General features: G+C 42.2%; 2 protein-coding genes across 3 annotated transcripts; one reads left to right on the plus strand and one right to left on the minus strand.

Moving 5' to 3' along the window:
• Window positions 1-1,981: 1,981 nt before the first annotated feature.
• Window positions 1,982-9,915, minus strand: LOC136533913 (uncharacterized). Of its 2 annotated transcripts, none has more exons than XM_066526435.1 (14): window positions 9,698-9,915; window positions 8,659-9,045; window positions 7,606-7,780; window positions 6,487-6,570; window positions 6,159-6,400; window positions 5,833-6,067; window positions 5,101-5,180; window positions 4,899-4,983; window positions 4,101-4,232; window positions 3,898-4,011; window positions 3,233-3,280; window positions 2,752-2,836; window positions 2,594-2,650; window positions 1,982-2,491 (listed from the first exon to the last, which is right to left on the minus strand). In XM_066526435.1, exons 2-14 carry the CDS (start codon window positions 8,868-8,870, stop codon window positions 2,370-2,372), a joined length of 1,671 nt encoding a protein of 556 aa, XP_066382532.1. In that variant the 5' UTR covers window positions 8,871-9,045; window positions 9,698-9,915; the 3' UTR covers window positions 1,982-2,369. The 2 variants fall into 2 exon arrangements, with proteins under 2 accessions (XP_066382532.1, XP_066382533.1); XM_066526436.1 differs by having other exon boundaries at window positions 9,195-9,915.
• Window positions 9,916-16,034: 6,119 nt separating this feature from the next.
• Window positions 16,035-20,760, plus strand: LOC136533916 (protein PAT1 homolog 1-like; the record flags this gene model as incomplete). Its single annotated transcript, XM_066526437.1, has 5 exons — window positions 16,035-16,245; window positions 16,439-16,599; window positions 18,170-18,226; window positions 18,717-18,786; window positions 19,382-20,760. Coding segments are annotated over exons 1-5 (1,740 nt in total), but the record flags the coding sequence as incomplete, so codon positions are not given.
• Window positions 20,761-20,768: the final 8 nt, after the last annotated feature.

Genomic DNA, 20,768 nt, shown 5'->3' on the forward strand with positions numbered 1-20,768 from the left:
TGCCGAGGCCTCGAGTGGGCGGGTGATCGTGGGCACAGCGTTAGGACACAGTGGCCGGTAATCCCCGCCGTACCCTATCCCAGCCGGTATGGCGCTGATCGTGGGCACAGCGTTAGCACATAGTGGCCGGTAATCCCCGCCGTGCCCTGTCCCGGCCGGTATGGCGCTGATGCGACCTCAGGTCCCGTCGGCCATTCTGTGGCATTGAGCCATCGCCCGACTGAGATTACGGGAGTGGTTGAAGCATTAATGAGACATGACGCGCTGTCTGGAGGGTCGGTCGAGGCGGGGGGTGATGAACTGCGGACGACCCAGCCTCGAGCGACACGGAGAATGAGGCCTCGCGCGAGACGGAGATCGGGCTCCTTGCCGAGGCCTTGCGCGAGACGCCTCGCGCGATACGGAGAATGCACCCCCTGCCGAGGCCTTCCGTGGAGAGCCTCGGGCGAGGCGGAGACGGCGTTCCCTACCGAGGCCTTCCCTAGAGAGCCTCGCGCGAGGCGGAGTTTGCATCAGGATGCCGAGACCTCCTGCTCGAGGCTTGAGGCGAGGAGGAGGACCCAGTGGGCTCGGTCGTGGTGGGTGAGGGGCCCACGGCTTACCTTCTAGCTTTATTTTTTAGATGGGACTTGAGCGACCCATTTGGTGTTTGCTTGGGGTATCCCGTTCTAAGGTACTCGACATATAGTAGCATTTAATATGTATGTAAACATAATATATCTAGGCACGTAGGAAACCTAGATCTAGGAAAACTAGAATGCCTTAAAATTTTGATTGGAGGGAGTACTATTCTTTAATGATATGGAACATGTTTATTTAGGGAGTGTTTTGTTCTAAGGACAGGACGATTTGAGATGGGATATCCCACCTAGCCCTAGTCTTTGGTCGGGAGACAACAAGGAGGAGAGTCGTCCCCTAAGACAATATTCCTCTAAGATCTGGGACAAGCCCATTTCCCAAAATTTGACGGATTTACTCGTCCACTTGGGACACGAGCTTCTACGCGCGAACAATGAAGCACAAACGACGTAGGGGAGAACAAAGAGGAGGGGTGGTCGGCGATCTCCACCCCGACCTCACCATGCGCCATCATGTGCGCAGGCTCCGTCCCTAGCCACGGCGAACACTGTCGTGCAGGCGGGCTCCGCCGTGTTGACGAGCTCCGCCCCCGCCCCCTTCGCGCGGGCTTCATTTTCTGGCATGCGTGGGAAATGAAGATGGAGAGAAAGAAGAAAGGGGAAAAGAAAATAAGACAAGTAGTTATTTTAGTCTCTGAACCAAATAAAAAATTATGTCCTCGCTCAACTAAACATCAAACAAAATTGTCTCGTCTCCAAAATCTAAAGACAGGACCATTCCATTTTAGGATCATAGGATGTCTCTCAACCTAACACAATCTTAGGGCCTGTTTGGATTGTAGGGTTTTTAAAAGAAAAGTACAGAAATCAAGATTCCTCTATTTCTTCACTGTTCATGCATTTGGAACGTAGGATTGAGCAAAGAAAACATCTGGTCTAAGCTAAGGGAAATTTTCGTGTGACTTGATGCGTGATTGACCATTCACGCCACTTGTGTTCTCACCATGCACCAACTCCAGTGCTCCATTGACCTACCCATGCTAATCTCAAGCTATCAAGTTTAGCAAAACAGGCACATCATTAGTCCAAATAAAACAAGATTCTTCTACTCTCATTCCGCCATTCCAAACGTCCATTCCTACAACAATAATATGTTTTCCCATTCCTTTGTTTTACCACATATTCCTTCTTATTCCTGCGTTTAAAACAGACGAGCCACTGATATTGACTTCGTCGTCTCAAGATCTCCAGAGGTCCAAGTGCCAAATGCATTTATGCAGGTAGGACGGGCGAGAATATGTTCACAAGGATAAATGTGTCAGTTACTCGTTTGACATGGGCGCTGTGCCCGACACACGTGCGTATCAATTCGTATGCTACAGCTGCAGGGTTTTTTTTTTTTGAGCAATACAGCTGCAAGTTGATCGGGCTCCTACGAACCTTTACCTCAAAGAAACAACTATGAGGTCAATACTCAATACACATAACACAGGCTCCCACAGCAGCACAGCTTGTTTGCTCCTGGTCCCTTGTATCTAGTATACACTAGGTTTCGCCAATATGGCTGAGAAACATAAGTTAGAACGGTAACACAATATACAGCGAACACTGATGCTCACATCAATCAAATGCCATACACTATTTGGCCGGAGACATTTTTTTAAGCATTTGACTAAAGAACGCATTGGTTAGGATTTACAAAACTTAGGCAGGGAGCAGATCAAAAGGCAGCAGAAGATTTTTTTTTTCTTGTTTTACTTTCCTATGCTTTACTTTTGGAACCTCCATATCCTATTTATGTCGAGGTTGGTATTTTTCTGGTGGAATGCTGGAGTGGGACGAAGGTTGCCCCTCCTTCGGGGGCAACATACCTAAGAAACTTCCTTGAACAGGCTCCTCTTCGTCCATGCTCTCTGTTCAGAGATGAATGCAAGGTAAGTGGGTCGTTCCCACCTTCACAGAGATAAAGATAGTGGAGAGGCCAAATGAACATAGGATACTGGCTGGCTCATTACCAAACAATGTCTTGATGGTTGGCCGCTTTGGTTTGGAACTCTTTTTCTTCAACTCCGCTGTTGCACAAAGCACCAAACCATTTTTTGTCAAACTAAACGTATAATAACTAAATAAGTGAAATAGTACAGAGGATGAACATAGTAATGGGGGAGCTAACCAATTCCTGCCACTTCATCATCATTTACAATTTCAAAGTTCTTGTACGTATACCCAACGAAGTTTGCATCTTTCGATGGAAGCATCTGTAAAAGAAGTGTCTTTCAATTCATTGACAAAGGGCAGTAATAAAATGAAGCTCAAATGTCCATTATGAGTAAAATTCCCAATCAACTTCCTAAATATATGTGCCCTTGTTCAAGAGAAAATATATATGCCCTCCGTCGGCCTAAGAATGAGTAAAATTCCCAATCAACTTTCTAAATTTCAAGCAATGTTTGAAACACATTTTTTAGATATATATTTTATGGTTAACCAATGCATGCTAGAGGGATAAGAATGTTTTTTAGTGCCCAATGGGGAGAAAACCAATGCAAAATATTTCACTTGAACAGCAGATATGGAACTGTCTGTAACTATGTACATTACTGCGTCCCATACTTCAACTACCCAGAAACCTTTAGTGGAGAACTCATGCATACCTTTCTCCATGGGCCTGACTTGGATGAACTTTGAATTTGAGTTCCAGTCTGCAAAGTAGTGGAAAAAATAATTAAATGAGGGAGCAATAGCTATTAACTAATGCATTCACAGTTCAAGTTTCTAGAGCGTTACAATTGAATAATCCAGAAATTAAGAATATCACAAGCCTAACTGATATGAAAGAGGAAACAACACCAGATTTGTCCCAATCCCAGTTTTTGTTAGGTAGCAGATAGAATTTGTGATTAGATTGCTGATTTCATTTAATTGTACTACCAGATAGTACTAACCCAGAGAAATTTAGCCTGCAGTGCACAGGGAACCAACACAGACCACCTATTTAGGAGTACAATTGCATACTTCCAAGCAGAAGGAATGTCAGATGGTGATTGTTCACCTCTAGAACAAACACTCAAGGGAACCCTTGTGTTTGATTTTACCATATGCTAAGCCTGCCCACAGGTATTGTTTGACAACCAGAATGAACACTAATCGGTATGATAACAAGCAGGAAAATAGGATCACAGGCACTACCAGAAGTTCATTCAGTATTAACCAGCAACTGCCATGTGGCATAACCACCACCCAATCTTATACTGTAGGCAAATATTATTGATGCAGATAATTTGCACAAGTAAACCAACAGGGGAAAGTAGATTATTACCTCCTCAAATTTTTCAAAATTCTGAGTATCCAACTCGCCATTAACTTCTGGTATGAAAGCAGCTTTCATCTGATACAACTTCTCCCACTGAACACCTCTAAACCATGGATGCACCTAAAGTCGTAAGTACAATTAAATTAGTTGGGTACTTGGGTATGAGAGTAATGGAAGTGTATGCATCAAACATATGGATAAGAACACACTTTTATTTCATGGGCTCCTTTTGTGCCAAGTCTCTGCTCAACATTACACAAAAGCTTGCTGATGAGATCCTTAGCTTCAGGAGAAAGCTTTGCCTCTTCAGGGAATTTCAAGTGACTTCTCCAGTTCACAATCTGCATGAACAAAGAAAAACATAAGTTGAGATGTATGCTCATAAAGCTATAGAAGTATTTTGCTTACTAAAAGTAAGCAAGGCAGCTAGAATATAAAGCCCGCGTATATTAAATAGGCATATAGTGCAGTAGAGCTCATTCGACCAGCTGTAACCACCAACTCCCAGCCACTAAGGCCCCGTTTGAATCCACCCAGCTAATAGTTAGCTGTTAAAAATTAGTTGGGGTGGATACAAAGGAACCCAGCTAATTGTTTAGCTGGTCACACAGCTATGCCTATCTCACTAGCTATCCCAACGCAGCTAATAGATGCAAAAAAGGCACTTTTGCCCTCCCACCTACCTCTATCCACGTGCCTCCCAATAGAAAACAAAGGGCATTATAGACAAAACCACCAATGCATCCACCTTTTAGCTGGTGGATCCAAACAGCACCCCGCTAATATTAGCTGCAAACAATTAGCCAGGGAACTATTAGCTACTAGTGGATCCAAACAGGGCCTAAATAGTTGTGGTTACAGGCAAGTCATAGGCATCCTACTAGTGTAATCTGCTCTCTTCAGTGTTATGGATTTCACACAATGATGTTCATGAAGTTTGCATAGGATGACACTGAATATAGAATACTATGGCACACACATATATATCCTGTGGATATCACATGTACCTTTCTGCAAGTAGACATTGGATCCTCTGAATAAAATGGAGGGTAACCAACAAGCATTTCATACATGATAGCACCAAGGGACCACCTAAAGAAGAAAAAGAAGTGATATCAAGCATCCATCAAGATACAGAAAGCACAGAGGGTGATAGAATCACTAAGTCTAATAGTTAAAGATACAAATTTACAAGATAAGAAACCTAACCAGTCACACTCCATTCCATATCCTTTCTTCAGTAGAACTTCTGGAGCAATATAATCAGGTGTACCGACTGTTGAGTATGCCTGTGCCCCAGAATTGCAATTAAACATGTCAACTGCGCTCAAGTGTACACTCAGCATGGCAAGAAGGAACCTTATGGAAAAGGGGGGAAATCTTGCTAGACATAGGAAGGACCAAGTTTTACCATCAACTGATGTCTTGTATGATTCACATAATCCACTAGAAAAATTAAACCCTAGAAAATATTACTGTTTGGATTCCTTTGTAATGGGAATAGTGACGTTGTAACTGATTTGTTAGTTTGATCCAGCTCCATTCAAATTATAGTGCCCCACCCATTAGCCATTGACTCCAGAGTATTCCATACGACTTGGTTCAACATGGTAAAGACTGGTTGATGTCAACAAAACAATACTACATCCTTAGAACTGGAAACCATTTTCTGTCCTTTAGAAGTTCAATATGATTGGTTCAGAGACATGAGACCAACTACAAACATCATCTATGGAAACACGGTTCAAAACTTACAAATTTTAAGGAGCAATATAACTTTTATATGGTTTTATTATGCCAAATAGGTTCTAGGAGGCAAAAAATGGATATAATGCAGACAGAGAAAAGTGAGTGAAGACATTCAAACAAAAGCCACCATAACATTGGTGATGCTGTTCCAAGGCATCGATAAGTTAATCCATCTTTGAATACACTACTTACCAACATCCGGCGGTTCTTTTGCCAGTGTGACAATTGCTCCTGCTGTGTACGCCTCGGTGCAGAAGGGTTGCTTAACCGAGTGGCATCAGGCAAAGGTTTGGTAACTTTTCCAGGCGTATAATCTGGTTCATTCAAATTTGGAAAATTACTGCTGTCCAAAGGTTTACACAAACCGAAGTCAGAAAGCTTCAGGTGACCAATGCGATCTAACAAAAGATTATCTGGTTTGATATCCCTGACAAAAGGAACATAGAGATACATCATTTAAATTATAGGATCATCTGGCTTTTTTAGAAAAGGAAAACACAGAGACACTAGTATGGTACCGATGAATATAGTTGTGCTTGTGAATAGACTCAATGGCAAGCACAGTTTCTGCAATATAAAATCTAGCTTCATCTTCTGTTAGTGTGTCCTTGCGCATAAGTAAAGTCATCATGTCCCCACCAGGAAGGTATTCCATGATGAGATATAAGAACTCTTCGTCTTGGAAAGAATAATAGAGCTTAACTATGTAAGCACTATCAACTTCAGCAAGAAGGTTCCTTTCGGCTTTGACATGTTCTACCTGGAATATATGTACACATGTCAGAGAATAACATGCAAAACAGAAATAGAGAATGCAAAACAACTCAGAAAGACCGTACATGGTACCTGGCCCCTACGAAGCATTTCAGATTTCTTGAGCTTTTTCATTGCGTACACATTCTTAGATGTCTTCTCTCTACAAAGACGCACCTGCACAGTTGGAGTGGCATAAGTGACACAGTGAAAAGAATGGCACAGCACATAAAGAAAGGAAAAGATTCAGACTCAACTGAAACAGAAGACAACAGAAGAATCAGTTAAACTAGTTGTTAATAAGAGCTATTTAAAACTACATGAGTCAACTGCACTAAGAAGGATGATTTGTTCTCTAATTCTCCTCTTGTAAAGAAAGAAAGGTAAAAAACCTTGTAGCAAAACAGTGTTCATCCCAATATTAACTAAATATAAATACCAAAAAATAGCAATAAGCAGATAACAAAGATACTACAAATCAACTCAAAGCCCAGATTGGATATTTAGGACAAACGGCTTCTTTTTCATAGGTATATTACGAAAATCGAGGGCCAGGCCCCTTTTCATAAATAGTTAACTGCCTGCAAGCTACGGTAAAAATGGTCCAATCCATCAAAGTTACCTTAATAATGAAAAAGGCACATGAAAACAGTGGTGGAAAAACCACCAGGGTGTGTTATAGCATTTGCATATGTGAACATAACGAATGGAAACTCATCACAAGCATGCATCAAGGGACCACATGACAATTGAATGCCATCAATTTGGGAGAGTAAATATATGGCCTATAAAGGTCCAAAGCAAATACCAAAGAACTCTAAAGTGACAGATAGATGTCAGCAGAACAAGGACCAAAAGGTTAACTTTATCCCAGTTTTCTTACAAGCAGAAGAGTTGCATTTGTAGAGTTGTACTAAAATGCAAGATGGAGCAGCAAGGCACACCAAGTTCCAACTTCCAACTATACGAGATATCCACATTTATTTCATGAAAAGGATTGTACAAAATAATATTGTCAAGTCAACATGTGGTGCATGTGTAGAACTTTTATATGCTTTCTATATAAGCAGAGGCTTCTCTTTAAAAAAGAAAACATATGTGCAGAACAATCGCTGATGGGATAGAATTCAAAAGAAACAGAAATAATGCCATGTATATCATTGAACTGGTTTGCACAAACTGTTAAAGAATGGAAACTGAAATGAACTGTACCTCTCCGAATGCACCTCTCCCAATAATAGTCAAAAGTTCAAAATCTTCAACACCCATCTTGTGTCTCTGCAAGCGCATATACTCAGTCTCTTTTTTCTCCAAATGCTTAAGAATATTATTTTGCTCTTCTACAGGAACTTCGGCATCTTTTAATTTTCTCTCCAACATCCAGCGCCTAAAAGTAAGCCAAGATATTATAAAAGTAAGATCACAATTTCCTGCAAGTCACTTGTCATCAAATAGATGGAATCCGGCAAGTAGATTTGTTGACGAGAAAAATAAGTCGACATTTGATAACGATTGCAAGTATAAGTTTCAATTGTTTTTTGAAACGAGTATGTAAGTTTAATTGAGTAATTGTTTGAGTTCAATGAGTCGATCCTAAAAAAAGATCATAAATCATATTCGGCATTGAGTTCATAACTTTGTTATAGATAATTGTGTATCAATCACTATTCACTACAGAGCTACAACTTAATACAATTCGCTAAAAAAAAGAGCTACTCCCTCTGTTCTAAATTATAAGACATTTTGGCTTTTCTAGATACATCTCTTTTACTATGTATCTAAACCTAGCGTATATCTAAGCATTATAAGACGCTTTGGCTTTTCTAGAGACATTTCTTTTACTATATATCTAAACATAGAGTATATCTAAGTGCATAGCAAAAGCAATGTATCTAGAAAAGCCAAAATGTCTTATAATTTGGAACAGAGGGACTACAGCTTAATATGGTACTGAAGCTACCTAACTTGAGTTAATACTGTAACTGGGCTCTCTATTCTGGGCACAACCATGGTCCCAACACACTTGTAAGGACTTGGTCTTAATCATATGTGTGGCTGCACCTGTGTGTCATTCCAGTCGAAACATGGCATGGCATGTGTGTGGTTGGGCATCCTGCTCGATACAGCAAGATGGGACCTTCATTTCTTTCCATTCTACACTTTAATTTAGAATTTTGCTACTTGCATGTAAAACACGGTGTGTGCTAAATCTATAACCAAAGCAGGCAAAGGTAAAAACAAGTTTATATTTACTGGACCGCCTACCTCTCTTTCCTGTCTTGCAGGGACTTCATCTGGGTCTTGTAGTGGTTCTCAATGTACTGCTTTGCAGCGGTGACCCTCTGTTTCGTCGCACTAGAAGGGGCATCATCGATCGGGGGCTTTCCTGGATCCTTTCCATGGCTGGCAGCCACCGCTGGACTCTTGGATTTGTCCCTCGGCTGGAACTTCTGGAACCAACTTCTCGCGGAAGCCATCTCCACTCACAATGGCATCATCTCTGGAACCAGGCGAGCCTCTTATCGTGACCAAAGCAGTAGGAACGGGACAGCTGTTGAAAAGGTCCAAGTGACTCAATCCGCCCCCAATTGGATCAGGTATCCAAATCAACAACTCTCCGTGGAAACCGATGCTGGGGACGACACCCTCTATCTGAAACAAATAAAATAATCCGCGATCAGAGTCGTTAGACCAAGTTGTGACATCCACGGCACGACTAGATGGAACTGAAAATGTCAGCGGAACAGTTCAGGCTTTAATAATTCAAGCCCCGTTTGCCCACGGCACATGTAAAAACCTACTCCAGGTCTCAGAATTCGACGACTCCGAACTCGAATTATCCGTCAAAAGGAGTAGAAAAAAGCACCGGTTCCAGACCAGGAAGAGAAGAGATTAAGATCTCAGCTCCAAACATGAAACCCCCACAAAAAAAAAAGTCCAACAACTCCATTTCCACACCCAGAGCCGCGGAGTTCGGTCGGGGAATCGCATTGCCGCGGCCCGTGGCGCGACACCCTAAAAAAAATCACTGTCTAAAAGCAGCCGCAAAACCCATCGACTGACCAAAACCAACCCGCCCAGGCGACTCCCTGAGAAGTGAGACCAGAACCAGAGCCACGCAGCGCGGAGCTGCAATTCGCCGCCACCGGAGACCCACCGCAGCAGCACGGCCCCGACCCAAACCGCAGACGCGGACGGCAGGCGGAGGGAATCCCGGGCCGGAAACCGAGTGCTAAATCGGGCGTGCGCAGGAGCGGAGCCCCGGCGCGGATCAGCGGGGGAAGGAGGGCGGGGCGGAGCTCACCTCGGCGGCGGGGAACACGCGGAGCGGATCTCGCGCGAGGCGGCGCCGATAGGAGCAAAAGCGGGGGGGCACTCGCGACCTGCTTTACCCTTTCCTCTCCCCTCCTTCCCTGCTCTCTCCCCCGCTTTGCTCCCCGGCCCCGGGTTGGTTGTCTTTTCGTGGGCGAGGCAAACCGTGTGAAGAGAGGGAGGAGAGAGAGTGTGTCTGTGTGCGAGACAGAGGGACTGCTAGAGAGAGAGAGACGGGGGTGTCCGTGTGTAGGAGGGGAGGGGAGTAGATTGTCATGGCTTTGACTCGCCGAAACGAAACTTCCTGCAGGCTTCCTTCGGCTGGCTCCGCTTCTCTACCGTGGGAGTACTCTACTGCGCGGGGCGTTGCCGTTGCGCTGTCTTCTCTTCTTGGCCGCTGCGGGGCCACCTGCCGCGCACAACGCGACTCCCCAGCGATATATAATAAATAATAAATAAAATAAAACCAATTTAATTCAATTCAATCCGTTCGTTTATTCTGCTGGGCTGCTCGGTGCTTCGGAAATGGGGGATAAAATAAATGAATGGAGGTCCATTTGTTTGCTTGGACGCGCCGCTGCCTACGCGCGGGCACGGACCGGGCCACCGCCGACTGCCTACTAGCGCCGGGCTTATACGATCGTTTATACGTTAGAACAGTATTTTTTTTTTACACCAAATCAATTAATAGTAAATAATTTACGATCATTTACGACGAAACGAACAGCCTGTAGAAAAACTACCTTTCAATGGAATTGTTGGTAGGAGTACGAGTACCCATTCAAGTTAATTCTGGATTTTGAGAAAAGCACGTGGCGTTTGATCTTAGTTTTTAAAAATCTTACTTCATTTATTACTCTATTGGTCATAAGAAACTGTCAAAAATTAGGTATGAACGGCTTACTTGGTCTCTAGGAATCTGATAAAACCCAGTAGCAAAAACTAGTCTGTTTGGATCTCACCTAGCTTCCAAAAGCTAGATTCTTAAAAACTGGCAAAAACTCAGAAGATCCAAACATGACCTAAATCAAGTATCATTCTCATGATCAATTTAACTTAGACAAACTAACCCAATAATCTCCAGAGATGTTATCCGCGTGCTACACTAGCACACAACCAAAGTTCATGCTGCGAGATATATACTGCGGCAACGCTTCGAAAAAATAGGAGGCTATCGTCCGTGAACAGATATAGTGCTCTCGTCAACACTTTGACTACACTAATCATCTCATTCGACGCTTCTTTTTTTATCAAGACAGACGACACGTTAGCAACAAAAAGAAACGACCTTGCTGCTAGTCTTCTTCTCACTATGTGACTGTTTCTTTATCTTCGCAGCCTCTCCTCCCACCGTTTCCTTTAACTCCTCCATCACCTTCGCCCTGTTTGCTTAACTTATAAGTCGTATTTTTTCAACTAACGAATAATATTTTTTTCTCACAATAAATCAGCTAATGGTACTTTCAACCATGGCTTATAAGCCAAACGAACATGGCACTTATCAGTATGTCCACAATCCTGCCATCATCGACCATCACGTCGCTACTTTTGGCTTCAGGTGGGTAATCTCTTAGCCGGAGATCCCTTATCACTCCCATTGTAGATGCGAACGCAGGGAGACATGAGAGCATAGATGGCGGCGATATAACTTGATTACAGCTTTTAAGAATTATCAGCGAACAAATAACCAGAGTTTATGACCCTAGCCTTTGTCACCAGCACAAGGCTTTTAGATCCCACGCAACCAAGAAAATCTAGTTGATCCAACGAGATAGCCTGCAACTTGTTAGTATCAAATTCAATAGATCCTAAGCATTTACGGCACCAAAGTTGTGTGCTCCTATTAGAAACCTCGGTGGATTTCCGTGTAGCACGAGAGTCCGCTAGGTCATGACACGAACAAATCGATCCTTTCGCAAACCGCTAGACACAACAATCTCTATCTGATTCTCATCCTCGAGGATCCAAATATCCGAGAAAGAGTTACTCTAGGGGGACGAAATTGCCGTAGAATCGCCTGGTCCTTGTATCCGGCATCTTCATTGCTCGACTATATCTAAATCTTCTTTGTGGTGGATCTTGTTGAAATTGAACTATCTAGTAATCAAAACACCATATATTAAAGCTTAATGTAGGCAAATCATCAAAAGACTGCCAAAACATGTTCCACCACCACAATCACACAACCAGGAGTCAGGACAAGGACCTTTATCTCCAGACGCTTTTTCATTAGATTTTTTTTTGCTTTCACCACCATAATTATGCCGCAAAGCTCTCGAAGAGAATATACTCTACCGCCTTCATAGCACCCCCTCTTGCGATATGCAAAGAGCGAAGTAGCATGTCCTGAAAAAGTTACTTTAGGGGCTGTTCGGTTATCCTGGAATACGGACATGAACCAATCCACTAATCAATTGTTATACAAATTAGTCAATCATTTCAGCCAAAAATAGTTCCAACAAACCCTCCCCAACATTGTCTTTGGCTCACCCGTATCCCCATTCACCACATGATAGAGACACGCATGTTCAGCAACCCAACCCAAACGTGTGAAGCGAAACCCGCAGCAAGTACCAGCAGGCAGGTCCGACGCTGGGATGGAATGGGGGAAAACCTCATTCTCTGCCGGCCGCCACCAACTCCGATCGCCACGATAGGGATTCGGATACGGATGGATATCGCCGCTATTGTATTTGTTTTCATATTTCTGGTCGGATTTAGATTCGAACACAGATAGTGTTAGTCATGCCGGATATGATACAATTCGGCATCATAAACATGTGATTTGAGTATTCGGATATGGATACGGTATCTGATGTTGAATATTTGGACTCGGATATGGACAGATCTAAACCCCTGTAATCAGATTCAGTCTCGAATATGGTCGAAAAATATCGGTACCGTTTTCATCGTTAACCACGAGGCACGAGCAGAAGCCCAGTTACCGTCGTGTTCGTGCGGATGTACGGCGAGCTCTCTTCCTTTCAAGTCTCGTCCACGACCAACCGGGGACACGGGACAGGGAGGCAGGTGCAACCACCGCCGGTCGAGGTCGAGGTCGAGGTCGAGGTCGAGGTTGTGCCTTGTGGGCGAAGACGGCGGTTGCTTGACGCCAAATGCAACGCCCCAGGCCCCAGGCGCGCGACGCGGGGGCGGGAATCAAGCCCGCCGCGGGCGGGCGCGTGCCGACTTCGGTTCCGGTTCACACACACTGCGGGAGCTGGGTTGGACATGATGGTGCACAGCAGCACAAGTCAACTCCAGTGACCAGTAAACAGTAACCCTATTCCTAGTTTCCTACCTGCAGGCATGGGTTGAGCTGGAGTTTGGAGCAAGAAAGATGCATGACTATGATCCGCCTCGAAGCGTTGCCGTTTATCTCGATGGAGCACCCAAGATGTAAAAGAAGAAGAAGAGAAGATGTGAGCCTGAGTACCGTGAGGGGGCCGAACGTGATTACGTGATCATCACGTTTCTTATAACGGATATAAAACGTGACCATCGTGAGTCTGCTTGCATGGTCGAATGTAATAAGGATGTAAAAAGCATATCTTTTTAGACTAGCTCTAAAAATAAAAACATCTTCAAGAATCTTTCTAAAAATTATACTCTCCATACCATTATTTAAGGAGTCATTTGAGTAAAAATCACTTTTGTATATCTTTGTATCCTCCGACATGTTTTTTATATCTTATGCGCACTCTTAACAATCATCCTCGCTCTTCGTCTTTGGCCATCGAGAAATCCAAAATAGATAACGTCTACTCCATCTGTCCCAAAATACAAGTCGTTCTTGCTCCTGAGAAGTTAACTTTTTTTTTAACTTTGACCAATTATTATATAAAAGAATATTAATATTTGTAATACATAATTAGTATGATTAGATAGATCGTACTTTCATAATAAACTTATTTGGAGATATAAATATTACACGTATTTTCTACGAACATAAGAAAGTTTGATCTGCACATATCCTGTAACAACTTCTATTATGGGACGGAGGGAGTATATTTGAAGATCCAGTTAAATAGCCTGTCGGAGGATATTTTTCACTAAAATCTCTATTCATATCTATAAATTAAGAGTTAAGAATGATATAGAGAGTCTTGAATTGATATGGCATTCTAGATCATTTCCACCACACTCAAATTAAGTAATATAAGAGGGCTGCTAGCACGAGAGGTACTGTGTCATTCTTCTCTGTTGTTTGTGGAGGCGGAGTAGTACATAATACAAAATGTTTTCTCGCTAGTGTATTTGCTATCTCTCGCGGTGAGGTGTCGCATTCGTTGTCACCGAGGTGAGGTCAAAGATATTTTCTCAAAACAAGATGGTCATGCCTATATGACTTTGAAAGATAGATACTTTTAGCATAACTTGTAAGATTGCCTGCAGTATAGTTAAGGCTGAAAAAGTACCCCTACACCACATCTTCTGACGCTAAGAACAGTAAGGCCGTTCTCAATAGTTTCCAAATAGTACCAGTCTAGAAAGAATTCTATAGACTATTACGGAGAGAGATCAAATAGCTAGCGACTCTCAAATAACTAGTCTTGCACGATCTCTCATAAATAACTATTTCGTAGCTCACATAACTATTAACTACAATTTTTTTTTTATTTCTTAGCCTCATCTAGAACCATAAACCTCGCACACAGTACAACAAGATCAGTAGGGATGTCAGAATGCGTGCATGGCTATTTTGTCGGTCTTTCTCTCTTCTAACGAGCTACTGTGAAAGTATTTTTTTTACCTGGTGAGCACCGGGGCATCTATTTTGACTCACTGCTTGCTTTTTTAAACTTGCGCAATGGGTTGAGCCGATACTTGAGCTTTCTCGCTCATAATTCAGTCTAGGTTTTATCAACACTGTGGCTAGTCTAATATCCCGTGGATCGTGATAGTTGAATTCGCTCTCACATTTTCGCGGGGAGGCAACGACCAATGATACAACGACTGTATAATTTCGTCAACCATACAAAAAAATTTCAATATTGTAGATGCTTTAGCTCACAATCAATTCTTAGGAAAAGGTATTTCTTAGATAAGACAAAAAAAAAGTTAAGTTATTTCATGTTCCCACAAGCTCTGCGCTCTGCTTGTACCTATTTATGTAATTCAGAGTGTTTGTAACGTTTTGATGTACCCAGTTATCTAATATAATTCTTCTTTTGTCGCAAAAAACTTTGCTTGTACCTTAAGCCGTAACATTATCATCTTGAGTAGCAGAAACACATTTCTTCGTTCCTTGCATAAGGGCTTGTCATGTTTAGATCACCTTGAACTAGAATTTAGTTAGCTAAAATTTAGTCCATTGTTATTGTGATATACGAACTAAAAGCAAAAGGTTAATTTTTTAGGAAAAAGCTCATGTGCAATGACTAGAGGAATATAACATGGTATCCAAAGATGCCCTAAAACAGTCATGCTTTCGTGCAAATGGTTTGTGTTATTGTTAACAAAAGAAAGGCGCGTGATTAGCGTGACTAATGATCATCGAAGAGAGAGAAAGCAAACCAACAAAACGGCCCATCATAGACACAAAGCCAGAAAAAAAAACAGACACGCAAGAGGGTCCATAAAAAAATCTAGGTAGAGTAAGGCCCCGTTTAGAAGCCAAAAATTTTTGGTTTTGGGTACTGTAGCTCGTTTGTTTGTATTTGGTAATTAGTGTCTAGTTATGGACTAATTAGGTTCGAAAGTTTCGTCTCGCGATTTCTCACCCAACTGTGCAATTAGTTTTTTTTCGTCTACATTTAGTACTCCATGCATGTGCCGCAAGATTCGATGTGACAGGTACTATACAAAAATTTTTGGGAACTAAACAGGGCCTAACACGCAAGCCAAGATCAAGGCCATGTTCGCTTGAACTTATCAGCTGTACTGTTTCAGCGAAATAACAGTATTTTTCTCTTATAACAAATCAATATCAGTATCAGCATCATCCGTTTTTTAAGCTAGACGAACAGGGCGCAAGTCTTTTCCATATTTTGGTCCCGTTCGCTTGGAGGAATTCTGGAGAAATTTGGAGAAATCTGGATGAATCTGGATAAATTTGTGAGAGAAAAATAATATTCTAGATAGAAAAAAAGCGGAAAACCGGGTTTAAAGCACGCGAACGGGCCCTTTAGCGCTAATCAATCAATTTGTCACTCTACATAATCCTCGCGTTTCGCGAGATTAATCCAGCTTCCTTCCTACCGTATCATTTTCAGATCTTCTATAAAACGGATAGATTTTCAGTTAACCTTTTTTTATTTCCTGCCGTAATCTGGGTCCTTTTTCGATTTTCTATATTCCTTGTGGGTTTATTTGGTAAGTCCAAAAGAGAAGAGAAGGGAAGCGAGCAAGACTGAGGGAGGCGAGCTGTGCGCCTTGCTCCTCTCCCCTGCTCTCGTCAGATCCAAACCCCACGCGGGAACCCAAACCCTAGTGCCCATTCGCGCCGCCGCGAGGGAGACGAGGCGATGAGGGGCATTAGGGCGGATGGCGACGGCGGCGGTGGCGGAGGCGGAGGCCCGTCCTCGTCTTCCACCGCAGGTGATCCTTTCTTGCGGCTATTTTCGGAGTGATTTTGTTGGGATTTTGTCTAGTGCCGTTTTGATTGTTGCGTCCTCGGAATTTTAGCGGTGTCGCTGCTGCGTCGTTTCTGGTGCGCTTGCCGCCTGACGATTTTTCGGGGTTGTTGGACTCGATTAGCTAAATTCGCCACTTCCTTTTCCTTATCCTGCAGAGAACTCGCGGTTCGACGCGGCGCAGTACTCCTTCTTCGGCAAGGCGCCCATGCAGGGGGCGGAGCTCGGTGGGCTTTTGGATGGAGGTGTCGACGGCGATGGTGGCGGATTCGGTGGACCTGATGATGGTAGCTACCAGTTCTCTTCTACAGGCGAAGAGGTGCGCTCTCGGTACCTTGATGTATTGCAAAGTTGGCTTTGCCACTTTTAATGATTTTTGTGCACGGAATGCTTCAGAAGGTTTTGTTCTGTTTTGTTGGTGCATGTTACTATTGGAATGAATAGCGAGAGCTGAGAGTGACCTGAGCAATATTTTCTGCGGTAGGAGTGGTAGCATGTGATTTTGATGCGTGGTAGTGGATACTTCTGCACCAAATAGACCAAATTGTGCAGTCTAACTTTTAGGTTTCAGGCTCAATATTTGGTGGAATTGAGATTCATACCTCTAGTGTAGAAATGCAAAGGCATGCCATACATTTAAAAGTAATCCTATTCTTATGGGTAATTGTGAATATAGAATCATGTGACAAATGGATAAGAAATGTAGAACTTTTTTTTTCCTGCTACTCACTACTCCATCCATTCCAAATTGGTAGGATGTTTTGGCTTTTCTAGATACATAGCTTGTGCTATGCACTTACATATACACTATGTCTAGATACATAGTAAAGCACTACGTCTAGAAAAGCCGAAACGTCTTAAAGTTTGGAACAGTGGGAGTAGTTATTAGGGCTTTTTGAACATTATTGAAAGTACCTAAATAAATAACATCAGGTATGATGCTTTATGTCTGGCTGAGGTAGTGGAAGAAAGCAGAAAAATATATTTTTTAATGATATTGTTTCTGAATTAGCCTTCCGCCTTCCTAACTAATTTAGCAGAGCCTCCATTGTGTTTGATTACTCCATAAAATTTGTGTTTGATTACTCCATAAAATTGTTTTTGTCCTTTTAAGCTATTTCCATTGTAAGAGCATTCAGGTAGGACACATCAGTGTTCAATGAATTTTCCATCTTGAAAGGAGTAGATGCTTTAGCTGCTGCCATTCTGTTGCTGTAGTGTTTAAAGCACAGTTACATTCAACGGGTCGACCTTATATAGATGCTGTTACTCAACCTTTCTACTTATTTCCATTGTATTTCAGTTCTTGATTGTTGTAGTTACCTTTTCTCTATCATGCAAATCCCTCTTTCTTTCAACAAATATGTTTAGTTATGGGTGTATAACTGCTGGGGGCTGATTGGAGTACATTTGGGAATAGGACCCAATCAAATATGATGTAATCAGTTACTGTTTTTGGTATAAGTGGCACTTGGAGGTGTTGACAGGTATAATTATTGTAGGAACTGTTCATGAGCAAAACTGCTCATTTTCTTGCAGGCAATTTCATCAGTTAGTATGGTACTATGGTTTGTACCTGTTGTACTTGTCTAGATCTGGATAACATTCCTTTGGGCATACCTTTGAAGTTTGAACACAGTTAGATTGCTTTGATTGGGTTACAGTATACAATGATATGTAAGATTAGCTACTTAACTTTTAACATTAGATTCTTGATGAAGAGCTAAGGTCGTGCGACTAATTGTTTCATAGATAATCGTAAGAATTAACTATTGACCAAATCGATTTGGGGCATTTGCTCTTTCCTTTCCCAAAGTTCCTTTTCCTGTTTGCTCCTATTCTTTCTATATTTCATCATGATCATTTGTTTGCCTTCTGTCTTCCTGCAGATTGATTGTATGAGTAACTTGTCGGAAATTGATGATCTTGCAAGCACTTTTGCAATGGTTAGTGCCTTATTCCACTAGCTTGATCAGTGATCGCTTCAATTTGTGTCTTCTGCTTACCTAAGTATTGAAGATATATTTATTTCATATATATTTACTGTATCCCTGGTAGTAAATGTCTGTTTGGCCAGCAGGTGTTTGAAGGTTTCTTAAGCTATGCCATTTACTCACTGTAGTGCTTTCATAGAAGTCAAAATGTTAAAAATAAGAAAAAAAAAGTCTGTATACCACCTTTCACAACCCATTTCATTTTTAGCCTTGCACATAAAAGAGATTAGGTGACAAATTATTCTCGAATAGCCGAATTCATTTAGTCATAGGCTCAGATTATGTTATGGATCTTGAAATTACATTGCCCTCTCCCTTAAAGTTTTTTTTTGAAGTTTCATTATGTGGTCAGTAGCTTCACAATGCTTTAAATTATTCATTATTATACTCTTTTATAATATTATAATTCTTTTTTCTGTCTTCCTACACTTCACATATTCAGTTGAACCGAAGTATTAGTGGAACAAGGAATCCTGGCGTTATTGGTGATAGACGATCAATTTCGAGAGAAAGTAACAGTTCTGCCCTCTATTACCACTAAAGCTTAACATCGCACAAGTTTACATCATAAGTCGAGGACAAGATTTTTAATCTGTACCTTTGCACTGCAAATGATTTAGTGATTTACTCACCTTGCTTTAGCTACCCATCTTTGATATGGCATGGTTTCATTTTGTATCTGGTTTCATTATAGGTTACCTCTTGAACACTGTATATTCTTATTAGTCTAAAATAGCTCTCGACAATGTAAATATGTTACACTTGCTATGGCACTCTGAAGATTAGATATTTTGCTGATGGGCAATCCAAAGTAATGTTTATTTTGTCAGAACGCACACCACATATTTATATATAATATTTAGGAGAAAGGCACATAATCTCTAGTTTGCCATTGGTAAAAGAAAAAGAAAAACCGCATTCATGTCCCAATGTCTAGGTGCTTGGGCTGACCATTAGCCTGTTGCGAGTGTGCTCTCTGAATCACTATTATCGATGCAATAGTAATATGTTCTCTTGTTTAGAAATATAAGTGTGATGTCACCTTTTACATTTTTATATTCTTATTAAGTGCCAATATTCACTGTGCCATATAATGTCTTCCTTCAGGTTCTTTGACTGCTGATTGGGCTCAAGATGCTGACTTCTCTAATTGGGTAGATCAGGATATACTAGACGGTGATGAATCCCTGGACAGCAAACAATGGTGCTCGCAGCTGCAATCTTCGCCTCACTTTGGAGAGTCTAAACCACTGTCTCGTACATCTTCATATCCCAATCAACCACTACAGCACCGCTCAAGTGAACCTATTCTTTTACACAGATCTACTTCGTTTACGTCCTATCCGCCACCAGGTGGAAGTCCTGCATTGCCTTATCCTGCTCAAGGTCTTACACGGCACTCAAGCATTCCATCACCTGGTGCTGGTCACCACATGGGTTCTCCGAGTTCATCGCTTTCTGGTTCCCCATATCATATGCCTGGTCTATCTCATGGACTGCCTTATGGACGAAGCATGTCTTACACCACTGGAGATCTGTCAATGAACAATGTCTTACAAAATGAGTGGTCAAACCAAGCTGGCCCACTTGCTTTTGATCATCTTAACCGGCGGCCTAGTTTATTGCAGCCACAGTTATCCCTTCCAAGTAGTTCAATGTCTTCATTGCTTTTTTCTCAGCAGCACCAGAGATTACCACCAGGCCAGCCGCCTCTTCAGAATTACATAAACATGCAGCCTCACCTATTCTATCACCACCAATCTCCTGATGTTCCTTCACCAAGAGACAAGCGGTCAAGGTCAGGAAGAGGAAAGCACAACATACGCTTTTCTCAACAGCCTTCTGATGCAGGTAGCCAGAATAGTGAGAGTTCAGGGATAAAGTTCAGATCCAAGTACATGTCATCTGAAGAGATTGAAAGTATCTTAAAAATGCAGCACTCTGCAAATCACAGCAACGATCCTTACATCGATGACTACTACCACCAAGCTTGCAAAGCCAAAAGATCTGTAACTTCTCAGATGTCCAATTTCTGCCCTATGTCAATAAAGGACTTCCCCTCAAAATCCCGGTCTGGTGTTGATCAGCATTCATATCTACAGGTTGACGCTAATGGAGGAGTTTCATTCTCTGCCATACGTAGACCTCGCCCTCTTCTTGAAGCTGATTTGCCTGGATCTGGTGATGGTTTTTATGATCATAAGTCGTCCAAAAGGCCACTGGAGAAAGAGCCAATGCTTGCAGCCAGAATAACCGTTGAAGATTCTCTTCGTCTTCTTCTGGATGTCGATGATATTGATCGTTTTTTACAGTCTAGCCAGCCACAGGACAACAGTTTCCAACTGAAGCGAAGGCGACAGGTCCTGCTTGAAGGCTTAGCTACATCGCTTCAGCTTGTTGACCCTTTTGGCCCCAACAAACCTGGCCATTCGGGTGGGTTAGCCCCTAAGGATGACCTAATTTTTCTTCGTATTGTTTCTCTGCCCAAAGGACG

The sequence above is a fragment of the Miscanthus floridulus genome, unplaced genomic scaffold (genome assembly GCF_019320115.1).
Source record: "Miscanthus floridulus cultivar M001 unplaced genomic scaffold, ASM1932011v1 os_1313_1_2, whole genome shotgun sequence".
Taxonomy (NCBI): Eukaryota; Viridiplantae; Streptophyta; class Magnoliopsida; order Poales; family Poaceae; genus Miscanthus; species Miscanthus floridulus.

Excerpts from the sequence above, each read along its gene's own strand:
- LOC136533913 (XM_066526435.1), bottom strand. The coding sequence starts at position 8,870 with ATGGCTTCCGCGAGAAGTTGGTTCCAGAAGTTCCAGCCGAGGGACAAA. Across the intron at positions 5,181-5,832 it reads AAAAGAACCGCCGGATGTTG|GCATACTCAACAGTCGGTAC; the intron begins GTAAGTAGTGTA and ends TCTGGGGCACAG. Across the intron at positions 4,012-4,100 it reads AAGGAGCCCATGAAATAAAA|GTGCATCCATGGTTTAGAGG; the intron begins GTGTGTTCTTAT and ends TTACGACTTTAG.